Source organism: Chrysemys picta, chromosome 7 (genome assembly GCF_011386835.1).
Source record: "Chrysemys picta bellii isolate R12L10 chromosome 7, ASM1138683v2, whole genome shotgun sequence".
In the NCBI taxonomy this organism is placed as follows: Eukaryota; Metazoa; Chordata; order Testudines; family Emydidae; genus Chrysemys; species Chrysemys picta.
In genome coordinates this window covers 45,896,136-45,916,128 of record NC_088797.1, presented here as the reverse complement: position 1 = coordinate 45,916,128, position 19,993 = coordinate 45,896,136, and the positions used below count along the sequence as shown (strand labels likewise).

The 19,993-nt window shown below is 39.9% G+C and overlaps 1 protein-coding gene across 7 annotated transcripts; it reads right to left on the bottom strand.

The window, feature by feature from the left end:
• Positions 1–2,672: 2,672 nt before the first annotated feature.
• Positions 2,673–13,451, bottom strand: ALAS1 (5'-aminolevulinate synthase 1). 7 transcript variants are annotated; one of them, XM_065551306.1, is made up of 11 exons: positions 13,310–13,451; positions 12,257–12,472; positions 10,780–10,998; positions 9,419–9,568; positions 9,047–9,269; positions 8,247–8,431; positions 6,948–7,127; positions 6,635–6,799; positions 4,987–5,255; positions 4,190–4,352; positions 2,673–2,963 (listed from the first exon to the last, which is right to left on the bottom strand). In XM_065551306.1, the coding sequence occupies exons 2-11, from the start codon at positions 12,453–12,455 to the stop codon at positions 2,803–2,805; spliced, it is 1,914 nt and encodes a 637-aa protein (XP_065407378.1). In that variant the 5' UTR covers positions 12,456–12,472; positions 13,310–13,451; the 3' UTR covers positions 2,673–2,802. The 7 variants fall into 7 exon arrangements, with proteins under 7 accessions (XP_065407378.1, XP_065407381.1, XP_065407379.1 ...); XM_065551309.1 differs by having other exon boundaries at positions 10,780–11,115; positions 12,214–12,472; positions 13,295–13,431; XM_065551307.1 differs by having other exon boundaries at positions 13,295–13,431.
• Between the last annotated feature and the right edge of the window lie 6,542 nt (positions 13,452–19,993).

The following is a 19,993-nucleotide window of genomic DNA, read 5'->3' as shown; positions in this document are numbered from 1 at the left end:
AAGCTTATTGCCAAGAAACCTCAGAGAATGGGGAATCTTATTTAATATTTGCTGTTCATTTGTTAATTGCATGCTTCCTCAAGTTTATTGTCCCATACCCTGTCTCCCTGCCTGACTGCCTCTTTTAAATAATGTTTTCTTGTCTTAAACCTCTGGAGCTAGTGGGTGAGTGGGGAATATTGTCTAGCAAGGGTGCCCAGAGGAAGATTCTGGGTTGGGGGGCTGTGACGTAGTGGGGATTTACCCTTGTTATGTTGTATATGAGCCTTACTGTTTTGCAGGAATACTCTGTGTGCCTCAGTTTCCCTGTGTATTGCACCAATGTCTAGGTGGTGGGAATAAGGGTGTGTGACTTTTGTGGGGGGGGCTGCTCCAGCTGCCAGCATGTATACTATGGCTGTCCCTTTGTAACCTGAGACCCAGGAGGGGGATGTGACCAGGTGACTCTTGGCCCAGGAAGCGAGACAAAGGCCGGAGGAGCAATGGGCAGGGCAGGAGCCAGGGTGCTGTAAGTGAGTCAGTGCTAACAAGTTCTGTCCTACACAGTGTTCCTGTCACCTAATAAACCTTCTGGTTTACCAGCTGGCTGAGTCACACTCACATCTGACTGTGGAGTTCAGGTGCAGGGCCCTCTGGCAGCCCCAGGAGCCCCACACAGGCGGACTTGCTGTGGGAGGCACACCACGTGGAAGGGGATTCTGAATGCTCTGAGGTCAAACCCAGGAAGGTCTAAGCTGTGTAAGCTTCTTGCCCTGGAGACAGTATGCTCAGAGAGAGGAGGCTCCCCCAGAGTCCTGTCTGGCTTTGTATGGAGTTGTTCCAAAGCACTGCCCCGGTGACGGGCTCAAGCTGCTATTATTTAGGGTTTCTGAAGAAATCCCTAGATTAACAAACCTGGCCCTTTTTGCTGCTGACAACACCTGGTAGAAGGGTTACACTTGTTCACACTAAGAAGTTTTGGGCCAACTCAGTATATGAAGGGGAAAAGGGCAATGAAAGTTCACTTTTCTGCCAGAAGCAGTGTTGGTTCTATAGAAACTGATCTTCTTTCCTATGGAGACTTGACTCAACAACTCACACTGGTGTTGAAGGGGCACTGTGTTGTTGGCCACACTGTATTTTGGATGTTGTATAATTTAAAAATATTAATGATTGGTGGAATATTATTTTATTAAAAAAGCAGATACTATACAAGCTACGCTGACTAGTGAATCCCAGTTCCATTGATGTAATTTGTTTTGCCACCATTTGTTTCCCTGATAGTAGGCTATTGCGGGTACTCTGAAATCATTTCTATGTATCACAGCTGTGTGTGTATTTCACCTTCAGTTTTAGAGTGAGGGACATTATTCCTTATCACAGGAAAAGGAAGACAGCTGGGTTTTCTAGACAGTTCACCTAAAGAATTAAATCTAGCTTTTATGGGTATTTGTATGCATGGTGAAATGTTGTGATTTTTCCTTTGTTTAGGAGTACAAGACAATTTTACATTCCATCCATGACACATTATATTAAACTAATGTTTATTGTAAGTCTGTTTATGACATAGTTCATAAATGCTTTCCAGTGAGTCATATTAGATAACAGCCAAACCCTTTGTTTTTAGAGGTGGATACAGCAAGTTTGTAATGAGAGCAGTATTTATTAAAGGAAATAACAAACAGATTTAAATAATATGTGGTAGATAAGTAAGCTTTTTATTACACTAGTGATCTGCTGCAAATTGTGTGGTTTAAATGTAAGTTTTTCCTCATTTGGTTGGAGACCTTTGTACTTGCATGCATCACTGCAACTAAGTAAACTGGATGAACTAGGTCTACTTTTCCCATATCAGTCAAAACTGCTGAGTCAAGTGTGCGCATGCCCCATAGAGGGGCTATATAGTACATGCTTTGTTCCCTCCCCCACCAGGCTGTGCTTGCTGACTATATCACTCCAAACCCTGTGTTAGATGTAGTGATATCAAGCAATCCTAAATCTTTGTTAATAGAATGTTTGACACTTATTTACTGGAACATTTGACTAATTTTTTTTGTACATATTTCCAAAAGGAAGTAATGCTGTAGGTGTGAGAAGGAAAAAGCACTGTGTACTTTCCTCAGGGAAATGGATCAAAGTGGACAATATGCAAGCTTATTTTTTCCCCTATTGTTTTGAGGCCAGAGGGATGGTACTGCTGGGAAGAGTGTGTAAATGTTACAAAAGGTATTGTAGAGGTGTTATACTTTAAATGTTTAATCACATTGCAGAAGATTAAGAATTTTTTTTAAAACCTACACAGACCACCCAAGGTGGAAAAAAAGTTCTTATCAAGAAATAGAGTACTACACTCTTGAATCTGTTCCAGTGCCCTGAACTCAGGAAGATGTATGCAGTGTCAGGTCTGCATCTACACTAATGCTCATTACAATTTTCCCTTTCAACTTGGGGTGGGGGGAGGGGGAGAAGAGAGAGTGGGGTTTATATAATGTTCCATTTAATGATACTATTTTTCACTGAAATAGGAACACACTGGGATAATATGGTAAATCAGAAACTACATACTAATGAATTGCGTTAGAATTGAGATTGTTTTTGTTCCACTTTATTTTTCTGACCCCTAACCCTACAGTTTTATTGGTAAAGGCTAACACAACACAACAGCAATGAGCTTAAAAGGACGAGGCAGGACACCTTGTTTTTAACTTTATTTTCAGAGCTGTGTTTAGACTATTGATTAAAATATTATAATTTAATATGCAATTTAAAAAGGCTACCAAGGATGTTAGAGAGGACTAGACATTGACAAGGTTAACAGGTTACTCAAGCACTGGCAGATACTAGTTTGCTCATGCCACTGAAGTAGGATCTTTCCCTTTCACTCATCACCTCAAAATGCAGAGGCCTTCTACAGAAATTGCATTCTGCTGAAGAGTGCGGTTTCAGCTCCAGACCAACGTTCTTCCACGTAGCCATCAGGGTCTCTGTTAGACAAAAGGAAGACATTTAACAACAGTCTGATTTTAATAATCTTTCAGTACCTAGAATGCTTTTCAAAACACTGAGTACTGCAAATTATGAATTGCAATGTTTAGAGGTGAGGTGAAAGTAAGAATAACCCAAACAAACAAGCCACCTACTTGAAATGCCTGACAACTTTTGCTTAGCAAAGAAAGGTGTTGAGGGAGCTCTCAAATACTGACAGATTCATAACTTTGAAGGTGAACTAATCTATCGCCCATTATTCTTATTCCATAATAAAATGGAACTGCCTTTCTTCAGAGAATCAAAAAGCACTTAAAGCCTTTCAATATGCTCACAGCCTTTACCTCATTTTACGGTTAGGAAACTGAAATCATGGAAGACTTTCCCAGGGCCACCATAGTCTGTCTACACAGACCCTGGAAGCAAGCCAAGAGACTTGGGTTTGTGCTCTAAAAAATAGTTGTATAGACAGCACTTTGAAGTTGTGGCTCAGGCTCTGAAGCCCACCCGCTGATCATCTTTGGAACCCAGGCTCCAGCCCAAGCTGCAACTTCAAAATGCTGTCTCTGTAGCTCATTTTAGAGTACTAGCATGAGCCGTGCCAACTCTGCACAAGTGAGCCTCTCAGCCCAGTTAACAGACTTCCCAGCTCTGCCTGGACTCACTAGGTCAAAAAATCCAGGAGTCCCAAATCTCATTTTCCAGCTATTAACTGGTATAAATTAATCAGGACTAAATGGTGAGATATCAGGCTACTTTGCTGTAGCCAATATTAATTAAATGTACAGATGACTAGGTGATTTCTTATGGAAACTGCAAAAATCAGAGTAGCACTATTAAACAAGCACCCACTATAAGACAATACCTCTGTTTATAAAAATATATATCCTTAAACTAGAATGTGTAAAAGAACCATAAGATGGCTGAAGACTGGTTTAGTACTGCTCTGGGCTTTTGTATTGCAGCATTTTGTAGCTTTCAGACAGAGAGCTACCACCACTCTTGCTCAAAGGCAAAATCAATGGGAAACATTGACAGCACTTTCTAACACTTCATTTGTAGCAATAGTTCACCTTCTAAGGTGAGCTTTCCCAGCTAGGCCAAGAAAGGTGTAGATATTTTCTTTAAGTTAGCAATAGATCAGGGATCATATCTTAAATCTTCAGAATGAAGATTCTATAAAATGCTCTAGTGTTCTTAATGCTGTCGGAGTCCATTCGCTCACCAAGGAAATAATTCATCATCTGAGGTGTGTGATGAGGAGTTGGGGCAATACGTAGCAGCTCTTCTCCACGTGGAACTGTGGGGTAGTTTATTGCCTGGACATAGATGCTGTGCTGACTCATCAGTCTGTCACAGATTTCAGTATTTTTAGCAGCATCTGCAACCTAGATTTACAAAATGGTCAAGTTCAAGGTAACGAACTACGCATGTGTAATTATCAGAATACATAATCCCAAACAACCTTATAGGTTTGAAAAGTTAGTTAAAAGCCACAATCTGTGGAAAATTCCAGTTTAAGTATGGACTACCCACAAAAATCAGAATTTAATCATTTTGTCCTCCCTGTGCTTATTGGAACAGAACATGATATAGAAGGGAAATTTAAAAACTTCCCTCTAGTATTCTTGCCAGAATACTTCCAATGAATAATTCCTTCAGTATGCATTTTTGTACACTTGAAGATATTTAAATTTAGTATATTGTACAAATAGGAAAGTACAAACACAAAGTTAGTTAAGTGTGAATGGAACTTATAGCATTTGCCAATTCAATTTGTTGGCTAACACCCGGCTGCAAATTTTTTTTTAAAAACAGCAGGTTTTAGTCATTTAAGGAAAACCCTCAGCTTCAGCCTACATCATACTACATAAACCTAAAATAAGCTATGCACTTTACATGCTGTGTAAGAATATAAGTCAGCTTCAGCTTCAGGTATTTTCTGTAATACAAACAAGTTTAATCTTGTGAAACATCTTTCCATAAACTTAAAAAGAAAAGACACCATAAATCTTTAGTTACCCTGATTGGAATGATGTGACTGGGACAGTGTACTACAGGGAGTCCAGCATCCATCAGCATTTGTCTCATGAGCTTAACATTGCGTTGGTGCTGGCGTCGAAGAACTTGCCCTTCCGCACTCTTTAGAGTTCTAACAGATTCAAGCGCACCAGCTAACAGCATGGGTGGCAGGGATGTTGTGAAAATGAAGCCAGCAGCATAGGAACGTACAGTGTCTATCAAAGAACTTGTACTGGAAATGTACCCACCAACACAACCAAATGCTTTGCCTGAAAAGAAGAAACAGTGTCAAGATTATTTACTCTATCTTTTAGAAAAGGTAACTGCAAGCCAGGATCTGACAGTTGTACTTATTTTTTCTTGGACTCTGAGATCATTCTGATACAAACATTTAAGTAGAACTCCAAATCCTGACCTTCCTATGAGCAACACAATTAGGTCTTTCCAATAATTTAGCACACAATAAGGGTCCTCAATTTTCTTCTAGTGCTTACAAATTAGTGGTAAATTCGTACAAGACAAGGTTAATTCACTCCACTCCACCCCACCCCACAAAAATCCCACACTGTTATGAAGAAACCATGTGACTGCTACAAGAGTATTGTTTAAGACAAAAAAATTCACAAACAGCACCTACTAGTGTTTCCTAGGACAAAAGATTCTTGCACTGTATTTTAATGCCAGTGAAGAAAAATGTAAATCCTACCCAAAAATAAACAAATTCAGTAAGTATTGGAGTAAAAATATATTCCAATGAGTTTAAACACTCAGGACCATTATTTGTACTCCACTAACTCTGCTTTTTTCTCCAGCAGGTTTAGATGGGTAATCTATTCTTGAGATAACTAAAAATAGCCCTCACTCCTGTCCTCTCTTTGCATCTTATTTATGTGCTTCATGCAATCTACTGGGCATGTACAGTAACCACCATTTCAAAGGATATTACCCAATAGTTAAAGGCCAAAACAAAGCCAAATTAAACTGAAATCTATTGCACTATTTTTCTGTTTATATCATGCTGACGTTTGAGATTGCGAATAAAATTCTTACAAAAACATGTGGTGGTGATTTGGTTTAAGGTGGCGTTTCAACTCTTGCTCTATATTTTAAGTACATAGTTTAAACGGATTTTCACAGTTTCCAGTATTTGAACTCTAATAGTTCAAAAACAGTGAGTTGCATCCAAAAGAATTTTATTGGTTCTTTCAGTTCTCGCCAAATCTCCTTACATAACTCCCATCTCAGGTTTCTGGATTAGGAACATTCCACCTTACACAAAGGAGAGTTAAGATCTAAATATAGAGCACTGCACCACAATTAATTCTCTCACACATGAATTCACTGATAGAGGTGTAGTGACTATGCCACTAGGGTCATTTTGCTAACTTACCATTTCAGGTGGCATTTTTGAATCAGCCTAAGTGACTTAGCACAAGTGCCTTTGAAAGTTAATAGAACTGGTGAGCCTAAGTCAGTCATTCAGGTGGTTTTAAAAATCCCATGCTTCAATTCCTAGGAACAAGTCGTTTACTGACATGATTTGAGTTCATTTTATTCCTTCACCTTGTCTGCAGCATGAACTTTGCTGGCATTTGTACAAAAACCGTTTACACACTTTTGTAACTAAAAGGCCAGAAGATACACATACCAAGTGTTCCAGAGATTATGTCCATTTTATGCATGACTCCATCCCGATCACCTATGCCACCACCCCGAGCTCCATACAGCCCAACAGCATGTACTTCATCTACAAAAGTGATCGCCCCATGCTCATGAGCTACATCACACAATTCTTCCAATGGACACACTGCACCTGAGATCAAAACAGTAATCACAATTAATCACAAGTTCTTGCTTTTGATGGTATATACATATTTCGTAGCTTACTGAAACATAAATGGTCTTTTTTCTTTAAGTCACCTATTTAACAAAAGGATACAAGCTTTTTAAAACAGACTCACCATCCATTGAGTGAACAGTTTCAAATGCAACAATTTTGGGAGTAGATGGATCTGATTTTCTCAGTAGTTCTCGGAGATGATTGACATCATTATGGCGAAATATGTGCTTAGGCACTCTGCTGTTCCGAATTCCTTGAATCATAGAGGCATGGTTTCCGGCATCTGAGTAAATCTCACAGCCTGAGGGGACAACCAAAGGTTACTAGTAGTTATGGCTGTACTGAAAGAGGACAGATTGTACAGATATCTAAAAATTATATGAAATGGGATTGTGCTAGTAAATTTGTGTTTTAGCCCCAGAAGAGAGGAGTCGCTATAGAAATTTGTTAGATCAGAAACTTTGCGATAAAATATTTAAGACAGAATACCCACTGAAATAGCTATATTTTTTATTTTTGCTTTAGAGTGAAATTAAGACACTTATTTCCAGGAATTCACAACTTTAAATTTGCATAACTGCCTTAAGACAAGTAAACACCCAATCCCAAAGAAATATACTTTAAGGTTAATTTTATATTTGGAAGTTACAGAAGTCTTAACTGTAGACATTTCTCCAGCAACAGCAGATACAAGATTGGAAAGAGAGTCAGTTTACCAGCGTTAACCATATCCTGGACTATAGCAGGGGAAAAACCATCCTTCCACCTGCAGCTACATAGGGTGGGGAAAACAGTAGGTCTTTCCAGAAGTGAAGCCAGCCTCTGGAAATAGCAGGGAGTTACAGCAACTGGGCAGGAAGACCTCCAACTTGGGCATCATTTGCTGCCACCCATCCCTCCAATACCTCCCCTCGGCCCGTGATATCAGCAGGTTGCTTTTACAGTTTGAACTTCAGACATTTTCTGGTTGATTCTGTCTTCAACTCATGTCCTTCTCCCTCAGTCCCTCCACTGCCAGTCTCTCCCCCTGCTCTTCTCCATCCTTCCCTACCCTTTAAAGTTCCTCACTTTTAGATTAAAGAGAATAAACGGAACTGAGATGTTCCAACCACCACCTTGGACACACTGCTCATAGGCTGTACCCCCACTGTGTGTCTGATTCAGGTGCAGCCTGATGAACTTCTAATATGGTATATAGAACAATGCCCCAAATCCTGATCAAGGTGTTTAGGCGCCACCACAATAGAAATTAGTGAAGACTGCTTTTTTTTTTTTTTTTTTTAAGTGATATTTAGTGACCAAAAAATGGTTAGAATCTCAAGTATCATCTGAAAGAAGTTTGTTTTCAATGAAATTTCAGGGTATTTTATTTGCAGAACGTAGTATTACATTGCATAGTATCCAGTACATCAGATCTCACCTGGTAACATTTTAGCTAATGTGAAGAGAGTGGAATCATTAGCTACAAAGCACGATGAGAACAGCAATGCTGCATCTTTTCCATGGAGATCAGCCAACTCTTGCTCCAAATCAACATGAAATTTACTTGTTCCAGAAATATTTCTGGTGCCTCCTGCTCCAGCACCATGTTGTTTCAATGTATCCCTTTAAGAAATGTTCAAAAGGGAAGCAGCGTTAATCAATACTATTTGACTCTCAGCTGCATGTGAACAATTCAGGAAAACGGACGTTATCTTCCATAACAAACCACCATTCCTTAACTTACATAAAAGCAGTAGTGGTTAAAGAGAAATGGGTACAAGAGGTGCAACTGTATTTGTTTACAGTTTGAATAAGGATCTTGGAGGCTACAACTATGTTTTGCAAGGAACTTCATGAGCTCAAAGCTAATGCAATTTACTAGCTGTGCCCCTTACAAAAATTGTAGGACTCCACTGCCTTATGCTGAGCTATCTATATTTAATCGGTACTGAGACATGTTAAGATAATTACAGTATGCTGTCCAGCAGTTTTCCATAAGCCACCATATATAACCAAATACACAAAGGAGGAATATCAGGGGTTCACCACTTAAAGTGTTGCAGCACTAGAGCCAGCTATATTGTAAGTTGTTTTATGACAGTTAGTAGTCAAACATGTGAGAAGGGAGGATTATCCATGTGCTAAAAAGTAATACTCTGAGTTAGTTTCCTGTAGATCACTGCATACCTTGTGGTTACCAAACATTTTACTTTTAATTGAAGTTATAGAACTACTTACATAACAGCTCCACACACTCGAGGGTGGCGACTCATCCCTAGGTAATCATTGCTGCACCATACAGACACCTCTTTTTTGCTGATAAGGGAATCAGAGTAGTCATCTGCCATGGGAAAGACCTGTGCCCTTCGGTTCACAGTTTTGAATACACGGTACGTGTGATCCTTTTTTTTCTCATCAATTTTTTTCTCAAAGAACTGGTCATACTGGAAAGTAGAAACAGCTAGAAGAGGAGAGAGGCTATTAAATACAAGAAAGAATTAACACTTTTGAATGTCAAAAGATCTGTCTGCAGCTGGATACTGCAAAAATGGATTTAGCAGACTAATAGATTCTAATTTATTTTGCTAATCAAACAAGATTGATCCTTACATTTTGGCAAGTTATCCTGAAGCAGATGAGACACTCTTTCTGGTTTTTGCTTTAACATAATATCCTGGAACTTCTTCAGCAAGCCATTCTGATCTTCTCCAGAAGTCTTGATGTTTATCACAGTGGGATTCACTGGTGTTTTAGTAAACTCTGTACATTTGAGATGTTGCAAAGAAATCCAGTGATTATTAAAGTCAGTTTGACACCATCTTATATCAGAAAGATATACAAAAGATCGTATGCCATGAAAAGTTATGAATCCAGTATCTTAAATTGTTTAAAATAAAAAAAATTAGTTGAGACACTAAAGCAGAGCAATGAGACCAGAAGCTAAAGAGAAAGCCATACTTTCCTCAGACCTTGTGAAATCAGATCTTGTCTAACAAAAACTGAGATCCAATTGAGAAGATTCAATAATTGTCTGGGACCAATTCAGTTGGCATAAGAAGTTGGTATGTAGGCTATGAGAGCCAAACACATGCTTTAGTTGTTGGTAAAAGTGTTTCTCTATTATTCCAAGCTTCTGTTCTATTGATATGGTTAGTTGTCACCAGGGCTTGCAGCAGACTGGAAAAGCTGGAGTGAATGGGTAAGGAAAAAACTGACTTCTTCCAGAGGAAGCAGCAAGACTTAGTATTGGTGAAAGAAAAGCCTTCGTTTAACACAAAGTTTTGACAAAACTACTTTAATCTGAAAGTAACTTTGTTCTCTTTATGGCAGGGACAATCTTATTTGTCTAGTGACACGTGCAATGGGACACCAATTTCTGATCAGGGCCATAAGGCACTACTACAATCAAAATACTACGGAGAAGACGGTCCAGGGTGAAAGGGAGGTGGTTTCTATTAAATTACTTCTTTTCTCTAGTGTCCTGCTTTGCACTTTCCAGCCTGTAGCGGCTTAATTCTTTAAATATGTTTATGTAGGCAGCAATGCTAATGCGTTCTACACACTGGTAATTTTTTGGTGAAGACATTGAATTTTTATAAGCAATATCAAGAGGTATTTCTTAGAGCTCACTGATAAAGAGTGCTGTAGTTTGACATATTTGTTTTGCAATTAGAACATAATTCTCACTAAACCCAGCTGCAAAAAAACAAACAAAAACAAAACAAACCCAAAGAGTTGGTATAAAATAGATTACACAAACTGAGTAATATAAACAGCACTGCATGAGCACAATTAAAATTCCTATATTCTGCAATAAAATCCTTTTGTTGCAGTGTCCCATGACCCCCCCCTCGGCCTATAAGGTAGCAATTATGTCAGACTTGGCTTTTATCTCTAAGACTAGTGCTAGCAAGCAGAGTGTTACAAGAGAGTATATTTCACTGTCTATTGCAGCATACATAAAAACATACCTTTCCTTACAGCCTGCATTTCCTGCACATCCTCTTGGAGTTCTAGGCTGGCTTTGCAGAAAACATTACTATTCCTAGGGTTCATCTGAGCTGCCAGGAAAGGACATTTAGTGGCAGAGCTCTGACTAGTGCTCTGGCTAGTAACAGCAGGTGGATGGCTAATAGGCAGTTGGGATCCACTGGTGTTCTCCTGGGACACATCTTTGGAATTTTTGGCCTCTTGGATAGGAGAAACAAAACAAGGGTTAAAAAACAGAAACTGGGGTGATCTGATTGCACAAGAACATAAAACTTCTCTGACAACTATTACACTAAACCACAAGCCTTTCAGAATTGCTCAACTGAGCCATCTGTACTTGTATTATCACACAAAGTATGACTTTTCAGTATCTGATGAACATTTAAACCCAAAATTTCTTGGAGTGCAATATGATTGCCTCTTCCCCAAATGAGGAGACAATGTGCTTTGTGGATGAGTTAATTTCAACTTAATTTTTTTCAGCTGACAGTTTCCCAGTTGCCCCTTCTCCCCTACTATTTCTGATTATAAATCCTCTAGGGAATTCTCAACCAGAGTCAATAAACAGCCACAAATCATAAGAGATCTGAGAACTCTACTGACCTGGATTTGCACCAATTACATAGTTATGATCAGCAGAATTTTGCTCTCAGACATTACATTAGAGTTTGCAGAGTATGAACTTCAGTTTTAAAATAGTCCAATTATTTTCAAAGAAGTATGTTAAGTTTTAAGCAGTAAGTGTTTGAGAAGATTAAGCAAAATACTTAGAGTACACCAGCTCAGGCAGTTACAGTTTCCAGAAGTTTCCTTCTGGCTGGGCAGTTCCCAAAGTGTTTTTAAAAAGTTCTTCCTTGTCTACTTAAGCAGGAAGCATTTATTAAACAAGTCAAGGGTTGTTATTGTGAAAAACAATTGAATAAAAATGACACCCTGGAAATCTTACAGATTTCCACCAGAATTCCAAACTCATAACACTATTCTAAGTGCAACAAGCAAGGCACTGAATTTTACAGTATTAAGCAGTTTACCTTCAAAGCAAAGTTTAATAAACCAGACAAACTAAAAAAAAAAAAAAAAAAAAAAGACTGGTCTCTGATTTTAAACAAAACAAAAAAACTGAAGTGTCTGAACAAGAACATAAGCAACACTGAGTAAGGACAACATTTTGAGATGTTTACTGGTAAACATTTCAGTCTTTTTGGAGGTGTTCATGCCAGTCACTAAGAAAGCAAAATTAGGAGCAATTCAGAGGTTCTACTGTACAGGCTCTCATAACCTGACAAATTAAAGGCAAAGGATGGGATCTAATATTAAACATAAATATAGTTGTAAGTAGAATCTAAAAAGCCTTATGATGAGAAAGCTTAAAATTAGATTAAAAAAAATAAGCTTCTGGATATGGTAGCTTGTACATCATTAACTAGCTATAAAAAGAAACATAAAATTGACACTGACTGTCATTGGATGAGGTGGTTTCTTCAGCTTGTTGGCAGTGAACAACTGAAGTACCCAGGGCACGGGAAGCAGGCTTGGTCCCAACTTCCATCATGTTAGGGCAGTTCTGAGCATAAAAGAGCAGTGACTTGCCAGCCTTCTGCAGAAAAGCCTGGGATACCCGTGACAGGAAGGGGCAGCGACGAACAACAGTTTCCATTTTTGGATTTTTTGATCCTGTAACAAAATATAGAAATGATAATGTTAAATGTAAGTGTTAGATCATTTCTTACATATAAAACCGTTTTCCAGACTACTTCAGAGTTGGATAATACACAATACAATTAGGTTATAGCAGATGGAAAGCCGTATAGTGTGGTATTTACTAATAATAATGGGATGACTTAAGCAAAGAACCAGGTAGGGTATCAGAAATATCTTCTTAACGGGGAGACATGGAGGGGTTGTGCAACAGTCTTCCAAAAGGAAGTGGAGGGAGAGCCCTGGCACATTTAAATGGACATCAGCAGCCTATTCACGGAACTGTTGGGTTTCTTAACTGACTGTAAGATTACTGTAATAAGCCAACACTTAAAATTACCCCCCTCCCCCGGTTTACTTTGGGTTAGCGTCCCTGGGCTTGCACACGCAAGGGGAGGGAGCACAACACAAAACCAATACGAAAATGCGATTTTACAATCGCCCCTGGAGACTATTTGTAACGGATACGATTTCAGCTTGATCGTACCCCCGTCACACCAGGCTGCGGCTGGAAGAAGGCTAGGGCCATAGGGCGCTGGGGAAAGGGGCGCACAGAGGAGAGGCCCTAGGCGGCTCCCCCGAGTGCTGGGCCAGCGGAAAGGAGCTGAGTGCCCCCCGGGAACCTCAGCCTGCCTTGGCAAGCCGCGCACGGAGAGAGCCATGCGCCTGGAGGGGTCCCCGGCGCCCCCACATCCCCGCCCGCTCCCCGGGGCGGCGCGGCGTCCCCAGTCTCGGGACCAGCTGCGGCCGGCGGGCCCCGCGAGTACCCTGCCTGACTCGCGCTGCGCGTGACCTCGCCTCGCCTCGCCTCGCCCGCTGCCGTGCCGTGCCGTGCCGTGCCGTGCCGCTCCTCCGGCTCCGACGCTCCTCCGATGTCTTCGGGCCGCTGCTACCTATATAATCACCCCGCGCACCGCGCAGGCGCACAGTAGGACGACGCCCAGCAGTACCCCCCCCACACCAGACACACGGCAGAGGCGCATGCGCAGCCCCTCCCACAAGTCCCTTCCCGTGCTATAGCGCATGCGCGATAGCCTGTCTTCCCACGTCTGTGCTTACGCGTTGCGTGGAGGGGGGAGCAAGTGGCGCAGCTCTGGCTGCTGAGTGGCAGGGGGAGGGGCTGGGGGTTGAGGAAGGGACAGAGGCAGGTGGAGGGGAGGCGGGAAGGGGAGAGCTGGGGCAGAAGCTGCGATGCAGTTAGGTGCTGCCTTGGGGAATAGGGGGCAGAAGAGGGAAGCTCAAAGGCAGAAAACAAGGACCTGCTGGGTGAGGAAAAGGGGACCCACCTGGCCGCTCCCTGGCAGCTAGGGTGACTAGACAGCAAGTGTGAAAAATCAGGACGGGGGTGGGGGGGTAATAGGAGCCTATATAAGAAAAAGACCCAAAAATCGGGACTGTCCCTATAAAATCGGGACATCTGGTCACCCTAATGGAGGGGCACTGCCCCTTCCCCACCATGGGGACAGCTGGAGGCAGCATTAGCCCCGTTGAGAGGCGGGGCAGTAGCTAGGGTGGCTGGCAGGCTACATTTCCTGTCCTTTACATGCACTTCATTAGTTCAGCTTTGTGATTCAGTGTTTCCATGTTAGAAGTGGTGATGTAATACGTGACCTAAAGTTGAACAGGGAAGTGATTCCCAGACCCCTGGTTCTGGGTCTGCTACTGGTGCCCTGTGCAAGTTTCGGGAAGATATTTGAACTGAGGGGCTTTATTTATTTATTGTAAAATGGAGCTAGTAATGAGCTAGCTTTGTGTGTGTGTACAACACCTGACACAATTGACTAAGGCTCCTCGGCACTGCTACAATGCAGATAGTAAATAAAGGGCTTTGAACTTCTGCTATGGACAGATACTTTTGTGGGATAAGATAAATATCACATCAGCCATATGTGGGTCTAAGACTTGATAGCAAGACACATAGGTGGAATATGGCACCTGCCCATGCTGTCTTGTAGCAAATTTATAGGAGGGAGACAATAGATAAGTGACTCCTCTGCTCCTCAAAACCCCGCTCTCAGATACAGGAAGACTGGATATCCACCTCTGCTTTTAAGGACTGTTACCCTTGCTTATGTACTGCTGGTTTTCATGTCCTTCCATCACCCCCAGTCTAAAGCACTGCCAGGCTTATTACATGTAGGGCGCCTTAAGTCCTTTGATTTAAAAAAAAAAAAAGTACCAGAATGATGCCAACTATTGTTTACTTCTACTGTAAGACACTCCTCCCAGTTCCTAGTTAAGAGACAGCTTCATTTTGAATTATGTTTAAGGAAATAAATAGTATTCAGCATTAATAACAGGATTTTTACTATTTACCTCATTCAAGCTACAGCTAATGTAAACAAGGGTTTGTCTTGTTCAAACATTGACACTTTTTGTTAAACTCTGATGCTAACAGGAGAAAACAGGCAGCTCTGCACCATTGTCTAGGGGTGAGGACAGAGCAAGAAAGGGGGAATTGATAGATACCCATGAAAACAAACAACAGCAGTAAGTTAACTGACCAGTGCAGCATTATCTTTTAATGTACAGTTCATCAGTTATTCTGAAGATTTAGTAGATATTTCACTCTTCGATCACCAGTGCAATCTATATCACATTTGGTGATTTTCTTGGCACTAGCATTTAGGTTATTAAAAGCACGCCATAAAAGTTCAGTATTTTTTTGGCCTCATGTGAAAGTGATCATTAATACTGGTGAGATAATGACCATGTAGTTTTGGTTCTGTTTTTATTCAACAGTACATATATTTGCTTGGATAATTTCATGGAAGATAATATTACTTTGAGTAATACTATATTGTCCTTTATTTTATTTTATTTTTAAGATCAAGAATTCTTAAGATGTGCAAGCCAGATTTCCAAAAGTGGCCAGCACCTCACTTTAAATTCCTGAGCACTTAATTTAGGTGTCTAAAAGGGAGCTGAGCTCTTTTGAAAGTTTAACCCCAACTGAACCAAATGTGACCTTAATGCACTTTGGGGAGGTGCTTGGATATTATGGTGATGAGGAGGGTGGTGTAAGAACTTGTGTAGAATTGAGGGTGCTGAACACTTGAAAATCTGTCCCTACAGAGCAATTTACATTTTCAAATAGATATGGAGATGTTACAGGCTGATCCTTAAAGTAAAAATCCCATTTGTAACTGGGAAAACTGACAGGCTATTTGCCCGATATAGCCTCAGCCACTAAGTGGGTGGTATTACAACTCCAGAAGTTGTTGAAAAACTTGCAGCTTTTCAACTTTATGATGTGGTTTGTGGTTAAGATGTCTCATTAAAAGAGCTAGCTATTAAGAATCAGGGCTAACTCATCTTCCAACTGTCCAGGAACTCTGAACTGGGGAAATGGGGACAAAGTAAGACAAAATTCTGTCCTCACTTAAAACCTTTATGCAGCCCCAATAAAAATCAGTATTGTCCAGGATGGAATTTGGCCTTTTAATCAATAATGTTCTATGATTGAAGTTTTTTTTACATGTAAAATGTTTAAATGACTTTTTTGCTTAAGTAGTAAGTATCTTAGACTACATGGGTCAAAATTTTTGATACCAATAAAACAAACAGGATTTGAACTCACTCTTGGCTGTAGAATGCAAAGACACTATCCACCAGGTTACAGTCCATTGCCATCAATGGCGATTTTACACTTAAATTACCACAAGGAGAAACAAAATGAGAATGACAAATAAATTAATAAACTGAATGCAAGGACGAAGTGTCTTATCAAAGCCTATTACCTGGTTGTACTCAAAGTTAGGTGCATTCAAAATTTTGTTCAAAATCAAGTGTGATTTCTTGTTTTATTGAATAAAAAGCAGTCTTGCATATCAGAAATTCATTTAACATGGAACCTCAGTAAGTATTTTTATATGGATTAGATGGGGGCATGAAAACAGGATAGTGGTTCACTGCTTGATATTATCAGGACAAGGTCCCCCCGGCCATAATTCCTCATCAAGTTCAGTCATGTACAGAAAGCAGTGCTCTTTTTCCTAATTTGACTCCAATTGCAGTAGTGGCATGCCTCCAATATTCAAATGATGCAAAATGTGAGAGTTAGTTAGAATGTATTTTTAAACACTTCTTTTAAAGAGGACTTGCTCCTTATTCTGAACTAGTGACCTTTCCTCTCCCTATTAAAGCTTCAAAAAAGTTTGAAATTTTTCTTCTCTTATTTCTATCAAACTTTCCATCACTGCAATTTATTTGGGAAAATATTTCCCACCTGTGAGGAGACTGGTTGCAAAATTTAATTGTGAAGAGATATTTTCTTCCCATTAATGTCTTGAAACGTTAACAGAATTTAAACTACAATTGAAGCAGCTGACCCTAAGTAAAACAAGAATTATGTTAGATCATGCATATAGGACTATTTCTTATATGGATATTGATGCAGATTTGTTGGATTTACACATCTTCCCCCCTTTCCGCACTCCCTTTAAAATAAAAAACATTATGCTCATGAAGTTAGAGGGACTAGTGGTATTTAGAGCAGGATACCCTGTGAGGACAAGTGCCATGCAAAAATTTCTTGCAGTGTTCTGTCAGTGCATCTCAAATCTAAGTCGTAACTACCACCAGCTACTCTGATTCTGTGCCTTCACAAAAATCTTACAATGCTTCTCAATCCCAACAAGCTGCATCTTGTTATATCTCCAGGTCTAGGGATGAAAGGCTAGTGAACTAACCCACTGTGCTACTTGGAATCAGTCAACTATTCCTTTTATATTTAAAAACGTGGTCCCTTCTGGCCTTAGTCTCTGAATCTATGAAAAATAAAGCAAAGTAAGCCACAAAGAAATCTGGTCAATTAAACAAAAATGGGGAGAGTGGTAGGGTATGTCTGATGGACCCTGTTTAAAAAAAAGTTGGATCGGGGTTAGAATGACCTTGGCGAAGTTACTAAGATCTCCAAATAGCGAGGAAACTTTCAGCGATATCTTTAAATATTCCTAGATTCTTTGGTCTTAAATCAGACTCCTCATATATGATTTGAGCATTGATTCTTGTGGTTAAATATAATATCTGTTGTGAAAGAAAGATATTTAACCTTATAGGTGACTGGAGTTGATTGAAGTTAAATAGTTTTGGAGTACAGTTAACTTGATTCTTACTGCACTTGCTGGGTCCTGGAAGGCTGCCAAAGAATGCTTCACATTGGGAAGGTCAGGGCGGCTAATGAGAAGGAGAGTAGGTGGGAGGGGAATGTGTCTACTATTCTACCTTCCTGCTTGTCTGCAGAAAGGAAAGCAGGCAGGAAGACAGAGAAAGGGAGAAAAAAAGAAAAGTAAAGTGATCGCATTTTGTAGTATTCCCAGAGTTTAAGTGTTGTGCGTGAAACCAGTACCAGTAAAGCTGGCACTAAAAGCTGAAATTTATAGAAGGTGACAAAGAGGTTTTAATTAAAGCGCATTATGATTTAGTGACAAGTTCATTTGTGGTTTTTTTTTGCTTTTATTGCTAAGATGGAAAAAAGCTTTACTAATAGAACTGGTTGGAAATTTTTCAACAATCCCTTTCTTGCCAAAAACTATCAATCAGTCAAAGCCTAAACTGTTTGCAAAATGGTCAGTTTTGATACATCTCCCAACTCAAAAAGTTACTGGAAAAAAAGTTTAAGTTATCAAATCCTCCCATTTTTGAAAAAAGTTTTAGCGAAGAATCAAAACTATTTTGATTTTGAGATTTTTACTAAATTTAGAAAAGGTGAAAAGATCAAAATGCAATGTTTTGATAGACCCAAACAAAAAACTCTTTCAGGAATTTTGGTTCATGAAATTTGAGATTTCAGCTTTGTCCCAATTCAGAATGGGAAAGTTTTTCAAAAAACTCAGGATGAGAAAACTGTGTCTCATCCAGCTCTACTTATTAAATGAAGACTTCTGTATTAGGAAAGATGGTCTGTACAATCCAGCTACCAGCCCCCCGACGCAAAGGTAGGCTGTAATTTTGGATCCTTTTTAGCTATATTTATAAAAAGATTACCCTGACATTAGTCCCTCTTGTGCTACTCACTGATTTCACTGGGGTTGCACAGGTGTAACATAGGTCAGACTTTGATCCAAGATATTGAGCAATTCTTTATCAGGCAACTACATACAAGGAAATGTTTGTTTTGGTATGTGAATTGGAATTCAGGGGCCCAATTCTGCCTTGCTCCCCATTTGAGTAACTGGAGTGAAGGGCACTCAACCTCTTGCAAGATTTGACCCCAAGTCTGCAAAGGAAAATCCCAGGCCGGGGCCAACCAGGATACTGCCGGAATCCAGAAAACACCACTGCTGAAGATACCTTTTTTTTAAGCATACAGTAAAAATAGTTCAGAAGAAAGTTGCCTTTTAAAAAAGGTCAATAGGAGCACTGCCCCTTTTTTCAAGGCAGGTTTGTCCAATATTCCTGGAAACAAAAACTTGAATAGCAAGTTTGCAACTCTCACTCCAGTCAGATACACCTATTAGTGATTAAAGCCTCTATACCCTGCTTTTTTAGTGAGGTAGGTGCGGAGGGATTTTTGTGCTTCCAAAGAAGAGATTTCAATAGCTTCTTTAACATGGTTAGACTGAAAACCATTGCCTGCCTCCTGCTTTAATAGAGCAAGACAGTATATAAATTACTAGCTCCACAGGAACATGGGCAAAACTTAAACCCAGGCCCAGTGCTACAAATAGGATTCATTCCCCTCCCCCATATAAGTGGTTTTGTCCTTAGTGGTTTTCTGTCCTATTGGTCCATATGGAAAATTGTGAAGTAAAAGCAATTGTGCTTTTTCTCTATGCCCATTGAGTTAGAAGAGGAGACACAGAACGTATAGCTCTCTCATTAGCAGCTCTAAAGATGCTTTACAAAAGTGAGCCATTCCCATTTTAGAGATGCAGAGCGGTTAAGCGACTTGTCCACTGTCATGCAGTCAATGTCAGAAATTAAGTGCCAAACCCATATTTCCCAATTCCCATCCATGTTCTTATTCCATTAGACTGAAAAATGCAGAGTGCCTTAAAAATGCATGACTTATTCGTACAGCCCCCAGAACACTGTTAAGTGCTTTAAGAAAAAAAGGGAAAAAAAGAAAGACATTCCCTGCCATAGAGAATCTACAATCTGAGGCCCAGATTCTCCAAATTTTCCCATATGAGCAAACTCTGTGCCTATGTGGAGCCCCATGAAGGTCAATGGGGTTCTGTGTGGGCACAAGAATCTGCTTGCATTGAGTAATTTTCATGATCTCAGCCTAAATATTAATAAAGATTAGGGCTGTTGCGCAATGAAAAAAATTTGTTGTGCGATGAAAAAAAATTGTCGCGCTTAATTGTGCTGTTAAACATTAATAGAATACCGTTTATTTAAATATTTTGGATGTTTTCTACATTTTCAAATATATTGATTTCAATTACAACACAAAATACAAAGTGTACAGTGCTCACTTTATGTTTATTTTTGACTACAGGTATTTGCACTGTAAAAAACGAAAGTATTTTTCAATTCACCTAATACAAG